Source organism: Triturus cristatus, chromosome 1_2 (assembly GCF_964204655.1).
Source record: "Triturus cristatus chromosome 1_2, aTriCri1.1, whole genome shotgun sequence".
NCBI lineage: Eukaryota > Metazoa > Chordata > Amphibia > Caudata > Salamandridae > Triturus > Triturus cristatus.
The window spans coordinates 547,865,190-547,877,487 of NC_140580.1; the positions used below are offsets into that span (position 1 = coordinate 547,865,190).

Here is a 12,298-nt window from a genome sequence, read left to right on the forward strand (position 1 = left end):
TAAGGTCCCAAAAGGCTGTTGGGTAAAAGGATAGTCCCCTATATATATTCCTTTCTTGTGGCAGGGTGTTCTCCAGATAAGATATGTTAATCATTATGGTGTTCAATTCTTGGGTTCGGTATCTTGTTTCCTCCTCGCTCGTGTTGTTACTATGGTAGTGTGTGGCGTTTAGCTATTTGGTGTGTTTTCTGTTGGAGTTCCGATACCTTGGGCGGTTTGGTTCCGGAATCCTAGACGGTGTCTTAAAAACTCCTCTAAAAAATCTGCACCTACTCTGGTCGTTAAGGCTGTAATTTTATTGCCCGGGGATTTCACTTCTGAGCTTGTTACTGAGTTCTGAGCTCTAGGAGCTTTATGAATCTAATGAACTGTGCATACTTTGTTTTGATGATACAATTCGAAATGGGTCTGTTGCTCTCTCCGACCCCACTAATGCCATTTGCTCATTTCCAAATGCATAATAACTGTGATGAACTGTGCGTACTTCACTTTATTACTTTTCATTGGATTCCTCAGATGCCATTTTGCCTAACGTTTAGGGGCTTTATTATTGTAGTGAATTGTGCATATTCTATGTGGTTGATAGAATTTTTGACAGTTTTTCTCTTATTCTTCTCATTATTTCTCTCCTTGTCTTCCTTCTCTTTATTCCCCTCCCCTCACTTCGTCACCTGTCATTGACCTATTGCTTCTGTTAATCTTTCTTCCTGTGCTTACTCCTTCCGCCCCCCACTCTGTCTTCTCTGCCATTGACCTTCTGCTCCTCGTAATGTAACCTTACCCTATCCAATCACATGATTATGAATCTGTGTGGATGTTTGTGACTACATTATCTGTTTTATATAACACTATGCCTACCTCATGAACACCGGCCTTGAAAAAGCCCTTGGCCTGCCAGCCATACGGGCAAAACGCATGTTGGCTGTTCTTTAGCTACCTGTATTTTTGGCATGAAGGCTTTTCTTTAGTTACCTGTACTTCTTCTGACATGAAATAAGTACAGCATATTATGCTTTAAAAAGCACATCGGACTTTGGGATTTCTTACCCCAGCTACTACTATACATATCAGGCAGAAATCTTTCTCAAGCCTAAAATAAAATTATAAGTGCCATGCCATTTGAAGCAGGTACCGCATGTTTGTCCTCTGAAAACACTGACCTTTTAAAGCAATTGGGATTTTAGATTCATACCATCTACTAGGGATTGAGTGCAGTTTTTTTTAATCGACTTTCAGTCTCATATCGCTGCCTGTATATCAACATACATCTTCGAGGGTATTACGAGATTTTGCAATTTTCGCTTCAGAAAATGTCTTTGAACGTTTGGTCCTCCTCCTGAGGTTAAGCCCTAGTTTTTAGGTCTCGCCTAGCTATTGCGTTTACACAATTGCTATGCGAGACTCTAGTAAGAGGGGCATTTCAAAGTGCTCCCAAAAGTGGTTTGCATGACGAGCACGCGCACAATCACGTGCATCGTGCCGCCATGCAATCCGTTTGGGGAAGCGCTTCAGCCCACTGGCGCCCTCGGCATCATACTTCAAAGGGTCTGCTCCCCCGCCTGGAATGCGCTCCCCCATCCCGCCAAGCGCGCGCGCCACGCTCTGCCGCGTCTCGCCGTGACAAATTTGCTTTCACTTTCGCGTGGCGGGCGCTCGCGTCCGGAGCACTTTAGAAGCTGGGCTTGTTTTTGCTTGCATCTGCATGGCACTTCATTTTCGAGCACTCGTGGGAGAAGGTGGCACAGATCAATGTTGCCGTGGCATATGTTATTTCCAGGTTATATCTGGAGGAAATGTTGTTAAAAAGCCGTGAATCTGGGGAATAGAGTACAGAATAAAGGTCATTCAGACCGTTTCCACAATTACTCTCCACTAGCGGAGCCAACCCTCCCCCATATCCCTTGCGGTAAAGGGAATACACTTCAGCGCCTGATTTCTGGGCGGCTCTCAGAGGGAGGCACTCACACCCATGGTTAGCCAGAGATGTCCCTTCCCTTACATGGGCTGGATAAACACTCGCCTTTCCTTGGGCTATGTGTAAGTGGCTCAGACACGCGATGGGCAGGAGGCTCCCTCCGCAGAGGCTTAGAGCTGCCCCCTCTCAAAGGCTCACACGGGCAGGAGGGATTTGTGAGGTATGTCCCCGTAATACCTCTGCCCTCCCCTGTCAGCACGTGAACGCTCGGGTCCTGCATGTGCCCAATCCCCGTGCACGCATCCTTGGACGGGTGCAGTGAAAGCTCGGGTCCATCATGCGCCCGTCCCAGAGTACACATCCATGAACCGGTGCACGGATGTTCGGCGCTATAGCCAAAATGGCGTCTTCAACTGCTGTGCTCCCCATCTGCATTTTTTCGGTCCTTTCTTCGATATTTAGTCGCGTTGCCAAACCCCTGTGGTATTACCGCACATGTTCATACTGGATCCGTTATTACCAATAAGCGTTCTCGATAATACTGGCTGCAGTGTAAATTAATCTCTGCTACGGCCTTGTGGAATGGGACATAACCTGCGGAATTGGTTTTACCGCAATAGTTCCCACATGTGAACTCCTAGTGCCAGGCCTTTTCTCTTACATCATTGACAGGGTAACCACCTTAGGAAGAAGGCCTGACGCACTCCTTTTATTCCACAAACCGGGTACCACAGAGCCCTTTGCTGCCTCTTCAAGGTGGCAATTAAAGTGGCCACCCACTGTGCAGAAGGTAACGGTTATCTCCTCCCAATCCTGTATCTTTAATAATCACCAGGAGGCATTCTTTGTTAGATGATGTCAGCTGGGGTTTCCGGATGTGTTGTGACATCACTCGCCACAAGCCCTCTTTAACTCGAGAATGAACCACGTGGAGGCTGCTGACGTGGCTTCCCACTGTCTAGCTCTGAAGAGATTTCCTTCAAAAACTGGCATGGCCAACACCACCAATCAGAAACCGCAGGAGAAGAGTTCTTTTTTCTTTCTTTTTTCTTTTTTCTTTCTTTTTTCTTTCTTCTTTCTTTTTTCTTTCTTCTTTCTTCCTTCTTTCTTTTTTTTTCTTTATTTTCTTCCTTTTTCTTACTTTTCTTCCTTTTCCTTTTTCTTACTTTTCCTTTTTCAGGGGTGGGGGAATCATAACGCCCGAACCATGTTGTTTATATTGACGGGCAAGAAGATTTATTGTCTATTTATGTCCGACGGACATGTAGATATTAATCATGTTTTAATCACGGTAAAACAACAGGCTGTGGGCACTCTGGGGCTCACAGCCAATCTGAAGCTTGCAGAGAGCCTTTGGCGGCATCTGATTGGCTAGCAGCCCATGACTGGGCTCTAGCCAGTGATTGGCTGGGGGAGTGAAACGTCACTCAGCCTCTGCAAGCAGTAGTCCGTGGCTGCCACGAGGCTTGCAATAAGCATTCAGGTAAAATAAGCAGTTTTGCCCGCTTGAATTGTGTGATATTGTGACGGAGGTGCTGCGATTTTCTTTTATTTATATTTTTAGCAACCGTGCGTGGGTAGATTAATTAGTACAAAAGCCTAGGCCTGGCCCGCTTCGGCGCCTCAGATGAGGACGTCAAAAAAGCGTATCGCAAGCAGGCGCGCTGCGCTACCACCGCTTCATGGGGGAAACACCCATTACAACGAATTCAGATTCACGCGCTGCCATCGCAACGCGGGTTTAACATCGCGGGTCCGGAGCCTTCATACCGCAGGTGGAAACAGATCTGCAGATTAATGCTTTCAAAAGAGACATCCGTTGGTGACTTGCAATTTATAACTTAAAGTCCTAATATAGAATAGTGAACTATTAACTTTCAGCCCAGAACTGCATAAACACACCGACAAATATACATTACAAAATTGATTAATGTTGCAAAGAGGGTACATTTGGCGAAAAAACGATTCTTATTATTAAAGGAAGCTCCCAACTTTGCTGTTTCTTTTTCGACTCTGCGTTTGTGCTTCTCCACACCAAGCACTCTTAAACTACTGCCTACCAGTATGGGTGACATGTGACTCCTACACTTTCACTCCTTTGGCTTATGGACAAAAAAACATTGTCGCACACGGCGCAGCCAGCACTAAAAGCTTTCGAAGCACCTGCTGCAGCGTTTCTTTCCGCCGGCAATTACCAGGCCTCACAGAAATGTGTAGGAAACTTGTGAGATGAATTAGCATCCTGGAAAGAGATCCGTGTTTTGTATAGTTGAGGTTGTGACCTCGGTGAAGTTAGTGCAGAGGGTTAATATGCCTGCTGCAAAGAACATGTACGAAGTCGATTACAGAGTGCATAGGATGGAAACAGATCTGCAGATTAATGCTTTCAAAAGAGACCTCCGTTGGTGACTTGCAATTTATATTTTAAAGTCCTAATATAGAATAGTGAGCTATTAACTTTCAGCCCATAACTGCGTAAACACACGGACAAATATACATTACACAATTGATTAATGTTGCAAAGAGGGTACATTTGGCGAAAAAACGATTCTTATTATTAAAGGAAGCTCCCAACTTTGCTGTTTCTTTTTCGATACAACTTACCGATTCGCAAGGAACGTAGGGCTCACGTCTGGCCAGCTGCAAAAGTGAGGGGGAAATGGCAGGAGGCACGCTGGCTGACACCTTTTATATCCCACCCATACGTTTTTACAAGGGTGACGGTAAATTAGTACATTACGTATGGTTTGAAATGTACGTATTTTGTGGGAATAAATACACAGCCAAAAAAAAATGGAAAAAAGGGGAATAGAAATAAAAGAATTGCCGTCCGGGTTAAGGGGAGGGGGGCAGGGACGCGATAATATCGCTTGACAAGTTTTCCTTTAGCATTATTGCACAGCATTCAATGGTTTACTGATTTTAATAAAGCAAAAATATATTAATGTTTCTCTGTCAGCCGGAGCCCTTAGGTTTGATGTGGAACGGGGGTAGGTGGGACAAGTGGATTTTACAGGACATGTAGATCTCAGTGGCATTTTGTCCCTTGGACAACTTGTTTATTTGGAAAATTCCACACCCCTGCTTTTTCTTTCAAAAGAAATAGAAAAAATTCAGTTTTATTTCCTATTCTTTACTTTTGGAGCTATCGTGGCATCCGTGCTTTAGCTTAAGACGTTTAATGCTACAGCGCAGTGCTGCCGTTGTAAACAAGCATTTGCAATGCAATAGGTCTCGCATTTATGCAAGTTTAAGCTATTGGCATTGTAAATGATAATGCCTTCAATTTATGTTACAAAAAAAAAAGCATTTTCATTTACAATGCCAATAACTTAAACTTGTGTAAATGCGAGACCTATTGCATTGCAAATGCTTGTCTTTACTTGAAACAGGATTTAAGGGATATTTCAACAATATCCAGGTTCTCACAGGAGTAGCCTCCCAAAAATGTTTTCCCACATCAACGGAGAAAACCGGCAATAAGCCATCAGAAATTATTTGGACTCACAGAAATGCAAGCCTTTTTTGTTTATCGCAAACCGTAAATATCTGGGCTCTAGAACTTCTAACGCGACACCAGATGCAGCTCACATCTGCAAAAAGTTTGCTAAGCAAAGGGATTGAGGGGTCATAAACCCCCCGCCCCCCCACTACACTTCAAAAGCAAAGACAAGGAACTCTTTGGGTCGAGCAAAGGGACCCCATAAAACTTGTGCTTATCTCAAGGAAGCACATTCCTCAAGACAAGCAGAACAGAGCAGGGAGTCCTCAGCAACAACACAGATCGTTCGTTTACTATTACCAGGGCTCTCATGCATATTAAAACACACATTAACAAGGGGGAAACATTACCCAGTTGATTGGGAATCTCGGTATTCTATCTGAACGTGAAAGAGACGGGCGTAGAAAGATGGGAAGACAGGAGAAGGAAAGTTATAGACCGAAACAAAGAGAAAATGTGTGGAGAACATGAGTAAAAAGAAGGATGCTGAGGGTAAGATAAAAATATGGAAAGGTGTAGAAACCTAACCTTATGATAAGGATAAGATAAGGAAAGGCGTGGAGTAGAAACATGATGGAAGGAGTGCGTGGAAATCAAGGAAAAAAAGAATGGCGCGGAGAAACTGACCGCGAGAGAGAAACGGGTGGGAGTGACAGAAGAGTCACAGAGGAGAATATGAGGCTAAGTAGAAGAAACGTCTGAGAATCGAAAACGCGAGGGGTTAAAGAAGAGAAATAAAGACTGGGAGCGAGAAGTACGTAAAGAACGAAACGGGTTTACATTAGAACAAGTGGCCGTGCGGCTGCGAAAGGGAAAGTGATCGCGATCAAACATCAGTGCGGCCGCGAAAGTGAGATTAATCATTTTGCGGCCGCTTTGATGTTCTCAATGGCCGCGCAGCTCACTGAACATCAAAGCGGCCACAAAATGATCACGCAGGCTGCCAAATGGTGCGCGCGCCCGGCGCATATGCACTGTAGTTGGCGGCCTGAAAGCACTGGTTTGCACTTCCAAATCCCCCTTTTACAAAAGCTCTCGTGAGAGCAGCGCTAAAGCGCTGGCTCAGGCGAGACCTAAAAAGTAAATAAATTGGGGGAAAAAAGCAAATGGACGCCATGTTTTTTCCTATTTGTTTACTTTTTGTTATGCCACGATCTTTTATTGTTTGTGGCCTCACCTTCTCTGAGTAAACTGTGGGGGCCATTCCATGACTGCCTAAATGCCCATAGCAGGAACGCATTTAATTGTGAAACTTTTGTTTCCATTCCAAGCCCCCTTCGCTTAGAAAGAACTGCCCGCTGGGTGAATTCCATTCTGAGTAAGTCGAATAGTCACGTATTAAACATGCCTTAATCTGCAGGTTACACATCAATATCCCGCCCAGGGCAATTTAGCTTTTTTAGTCGCTTGACACATTAGGTAATTGTGCTGTCTGCTATCCAGTGCTTAGGAACGGTTGAAATGGGGAATGAAACGCTGTAGGAAACAAGAGTCATATTGGAAGACCTGTGCCCCCACAACCAACTATTTAGATTGTATTACAATACTGTAAACCATTATTTAACAAAGATAATCGCAAGTAATGGTCATTCTCTCAAAAGACATGGCGTAATACACGCATCAGTTGGTTCCTGATCGCCAATGCCTTGTCCAATCATTAAGTTAAGATCTCGGGGCTTGATGGGCGGCTGTTGTTTCATGAACTGGGCTGTACACTCAGAATTCCTTCTGCCCTCTTTTGAAAGCAGCGTGCAAAGGAGCTTTCTTGAGTTCCGAATGGATGTTGTCACTGCAACAAAGACAGTTGAGCAAAGTGTATTTTCTTTATTACATTTTTTTGGCCTGTAAAGTTTCTGTTCTAGTTATGACAGGGGACACGGTCACAAGGATTTTTATGTTACGCATGCAGTGGCTTCTCAAGAAAATGTGTTCACAGGTTGTTTTGTCTTCCATTAAGTTCTGAATACGCAGGTGTTTGCTAAGGTTCATTTTTACTGTTCATTAGCACGCCAATAAACAGCTCTGCATCTTAGCCATGCAACATGATAAGATACAACAACATATAGGGCATTCGACCATCATCTGTATGGCTTCTAGAAGCTGTATGGTTTGTGAACCAATATTTTCCTGTGAAAAAAACTGTTGCCATGGCGTCACTCGGTGTTTACTTTGCATTTCCTCATAAATGAGTTCCATGTTTCACTGCTGAGAAGCGTCATTCACGGCCACTTTTGAAGTAGCTATTTCACTGCACTAACCTTTTGTTGTCCCTTAATGCCTAATGTTTCTAGGTCTTGCCTGGCTATCGCGTAAGCGATCGCTCAGCGAGACTTATATAGGGGCTTCAGAAAATGCTCCCAAAAGCTTCCCAGGCGGATCGGGTGGCGGTTATGTGCACAACCACGCGCATTCCATTTGCCACCAGCTACTTCGTGCCCCGCCTTATGCATTCAGAGAGATTTAGTAAGGGGCACAAGACCTTAGGAATGCGTTTTAAGGCCAGTGCATGTGAGGCATTCAAGCGCGAAGCTGGCATCTGGCATCGGACTTGAAAGCAGCAGACTGCTTTCGCCCGCGCGCGCTCGGCCTCACTTCCTGCATCCCCTCTTACAACAATTAACTCACACCCCATATGCTCGTTCCCTCCCACCCTTCCTTTGATGTCCGCCTTTCTTGTTTACAAACCACGCCACACACTGCTGCACGCCACACACTGCTGCACGCCGCACACTGCTGCATTACACACTGCTGCATTACACACTGCTGCATTACACACTGCTGCATGCCAAACACTGCTGCACACTGCTGCATTACTCACTGCTGCACGCCGCACGACACTGCTGCACGCCGCACGACACTGCTGCATTACTCACTGCTGCACGCCGCACGACACTGCTGCACGCCGCACACTGCTGCACACCGCTGCACGCCTGCTCTTCACACATTGCTTTTTTGCGAGTTTATGCTACTGACATTGTAAATGACAATGCCTTTTATTTGTTTTAAAACCAAAACATAAATAAAAGGCATTGTAATTTTACAATGCCAATAGCTCAAACTCTTATAAATGCGAGACCTATTGCATTGCAAATGCTTGTTGTACAAAGCAGAGGGGCGTCCTCGGCAGCAGTTGGAAAGGTGCAATGAAAGACCGTTGGCCTTTTTTCATCAAGCCTTGGAAAGCATCTCAGATTACAACCCACTTGAGCTCAGGATGGTGGTGTTCATCAGTGTGTGATTGCTCCCTGCCCTCGAAGCAGCTTCCGCCCATGGCTGCAGGATAAACCCATGCATCAGGAAAGAAACACGGGTGATCCGATATCCCTGCTCTCCCAACCTCCATGCTTCCATCATTCCCCCCCCCCGCTTGCTGACAAACCAGGGAGGTCAGACTTGTAAACCAACATCTGAAGTATTTTTCACTATTACTAAATGTATTTTAAACTTCCACAGACTTCCTTCTCCACCCCCCCCCCCCCCCCGTTAAAAATCCCACAGATTCATTTGTTCATAGTTGGGTGCTACCAGCTGTTCATACTACTGCTGCATCAACAACCATTGATCCTAAAATAGGCCCACTGTTAACCTCTACTACTGTATGTAATCATGTAGCATGTTGGCCAATAGCACCAAACCAGCCTGGAGTCGCATGTGTTCCGGTTCGGAGGGTATCTAGCTTTGTTTTTCTTGCAGAATTGTTCCTATTGCTGCAGGATCAAGCCTAATTTGCATAATGCTAGTCTCTGAAGTGGTATAGCAGGCAAAAAACGATGGACTAGAGTGTGGCCCCAGCAAATACCAGCGGCTAAGACTTTGGCATTAATTCCACCCAACTGTGTTGTTTTTTCCTTGGCATCAATCGAGAATCTCAATATTTAAGAACGCAATGGGGAAAAGTTATTTCAGAGCTCTGTCCTTTTTTATTAACTTTTTAATTTTTTTTCTAACACACTAACATGATGAGGATATAAACGTGGATCCACAGAAATAACTCGTCTGCATAAGGAGTCAACATGTCCTACAGATGCCATGGCCCAAGCACTGTGCAGCCTCATAGATGGAAATAGCTGGCTTGGTCCAATGACGTGACTGTAGAACCTCAGCCAAAGGCAGAGCAGGCAGAAGAGAGTGCATACATTTCAGTACTTCATAGTGGTGCAATATTGCCTCGCAGCCACTTTAGGCAACTAGGATGAAAGGTGTAGCACAACCCGAAATGGAGCATGTGCCCCTATGTCGTTTGACTCCAACTCTGCGCACAGAACCCCCCCCCCCCCCCAGTCTATAGAGTTCAGTGATAGAAAGTTCTCTGATCTGGAGGTAGCTAGGCCCTGCTTTTCCACTATAGTTAAAGTCATTCTGACATCTGGGACCCAGTCTCTCGGTGCTCTCCCTCAGTATGTCGTGCTTTGTGGATCACAAGTAATTTGCACGACCATAAGTTCCTGGTCAAGCCAAATCCTGTGCTCTAGGGGTCCTGGTGGACGGTGTTTACATTTTGACTGTTATCCTCAACTCCACCATTTTCAGTGGAGGGCTAGCAAAGCTGGTTTCACTTGTCAAAATGAAAGAAGATAAAAACACTCAAGCAACATCCTGGCTGCCACATTAAACAAGCATTTACAATGCAACAGGTCTCACATTTGCAACAGTTTGAGCTATTGGCATTGTAAATGACAATGCCCTTTATTTATGTGTTTTGAAGACCTGCAAGCGGTGCGTAAACGCACACTTCGTTCTTCTAGTCCTTGTTTACGAAAAGCACGGCTAGCAGTAAAAGAGCTAAAGTTACTGCCAGCCTTCTTCTCGTAAGCAATGACTAGAAGTACAAACTGGATGTTTACGCACCGCTTGCAGGTTTTCAAAACACATAAATAAAAGGGATGGTTATTTACTATGCCAGCAGCTCAAACTCTCGCAAATGCGAGACCTATTGCATTGCGAATGCTTGTTTTTGTTCTCTCTCTATTTCTTTATCTCCGAATGGCAATACGTAGGAGCTGCCACTGTCTTACCCTAAAGTCCCTCCTCTTCCAGTTGATATGCACTGCTGCTTCTCATGCATCTTCCTTCGCCTGAAGGATAGCGTTGCTACGTGCTGACTCCAGAACACGTCTTCTAGTCAGGGACACAACACAGGTTCCTACAGTGTGGGGCGGGGGGAAGGGCGGCACACTTTATAGGAGCCGCATTCAGCCAAAGGTTTCTGGTGTCCCTCGCCACGGTCTGCAGAGGGGCCGCGGGGAGGGGGGGGCATGTTGCATCCAGTCGAATGGGACATGCACCTTTTCACAACTGGATGCTGTTTGCTTGGCTAGAAGTGGCGTCTGATGTTGGAAATATTTGCTGCTGTGCAGATAGGCCCTTGCCACGCCCGCTGCTGGCAGACTATTTTTGGAGGCCGAGATGAGTCAATACGCCTCAATCTGAAAACATAATGCGCCTTTGTGTGGAATAAGTATGCATCTTTGGCATTTGCCTGGGCTACTGTGATTTCTTTCTTGCTGGAAGCTGCGAGCGCACGTTTTTCTACCCAATGCCCTGCCTTGATCATGCCGTTCCGAAAGCTGTCTGCATTCTTGTAAGACTTTTATGTGTTACACAAATATTGTAGACATGTCTTTTTAAATGCCTTCCAGTGTTAGACTACATGTTGGTTTGTCTCTGTTTGTACGAAATATGTGAAAGAGCTTAAATAAGTTTCTAAAATCTTCTTTGCAAATATGAGCACAGCTAGCCTGTAGTAAAATATTTACTAATTTGAGTTTATTAATTGATACTGACAGACGCCAAAACTACACATTTCCCTTTTATTAAATATGTATTTGTGTGCTTGCTTCAAACCCTCAGGGCTTACTTTTTAGCCACGGAGAGATGCAGTAACTAATAATCATACCAAACCTTATGTGCTCAAACATGTCCAGAGCATTATTCAGCAAGGAGAAACGGAATGTTGCCCTAATATCTTTGTAATGTGCAGAAGTTTTATCTGTGTTTTTTCTAAACCGGGAATAGCTTGTTTTCACACACATCGTTTCAGCTGTAAGTTTGACATTACAAGCAATATTAAAAGCGGTCAAATGTTGTATTGGAAGTGCCTGCATGCTCACACTGTTATAATTATTGTCGCACTTTTCATTATATCATTATTGGGTGTTGCTTTTCAGTGTGTCGACTGCCGGAGGGTAACATGAAAGCATTTACGTTTTGCTTTGGAGGCCATCCCTACCTTTTGTATGCCCTGCAGGGCACGAGAGATGGAGTTTGCAGAAATCCATGTAACTTTATAGTTCCACGAATTCAAGGTCTGTCTTGGACCTGAGAGGGATCCATCTCTGTCTATCTTCATCCTTCTGTCTTCATTAATGTTTAGCCCCGGTCTGTTTCGAATATCTGCTTTTTTTTTGTGTCATTCTCAGAATCGGTCCCATCTAATCTTACCTTTCTTAATCTATTAATGATTGTGAGTTTTCCGAACTTTTACCAAACACTGTTTGCCTTGGTTTTCGGATTTTGTATTGTAAATAAACGATAATTTGTAGGCGAACAATATGTTTTGCTAGACGAGTGAAAACCAGTGAGGAAAACAAATATATTTTCATAATAAAGATACAATGCGTCCAGGTGCTACTGTAGTCAATTATTTATTCAGTTGTGTGCGATGTCGTTCTGGTGGACTCATCACTTCCTAGGAAATAACCATTTTTGTTTATTTAATAACTTTGCTGTCTCTTGACCAATTGGCACCAAATTTAGGGGATCCAAATTTCAGTATACAAGCCATATGTATGCCAAATGTGGTGCCAACGTTTAGAGTAGGGATTCTAAAGCATGTGCCATAACAATTTAACAATGGGTTTTCCGTTGACAAATTATTATTT

At 44.4% G+C, this 12,298-nt stretch overlaps 1 protein-coding gene across 7 annotated transcripts in view; it reads left to right on the forward strand.

Annotated features, from left to right (window-relative positions):
• Positions 1-12,298, forward strand: part of ARHGAP19 (Rho GTPase activating protein 19) — a 209,646-nt gene that overhangs the window by 23,711 nt on the left and 173,637 nt on the right. For 2 of the 7 annotated variants that reach the window (XM_085606406.1, XM_085606413.1), the window contains exon 1: positions 10,866-10,998. The exons of the other annotated variants lie outside the window; for them this stretch is intronic. In XM_085606406.1, coding sequence (XP_085462532.1) covers positions 10,970-10,998 — 29 coding nt within the window. In that variant the 5' untranslated portion in view covers positions 10,866-10,969. Of the gene's footprint in view, positions 1-10,865; positions 10,999-12,298 lie in introns of those variants that run through there. 7 annotated transcript variants of the gene reach the window in all.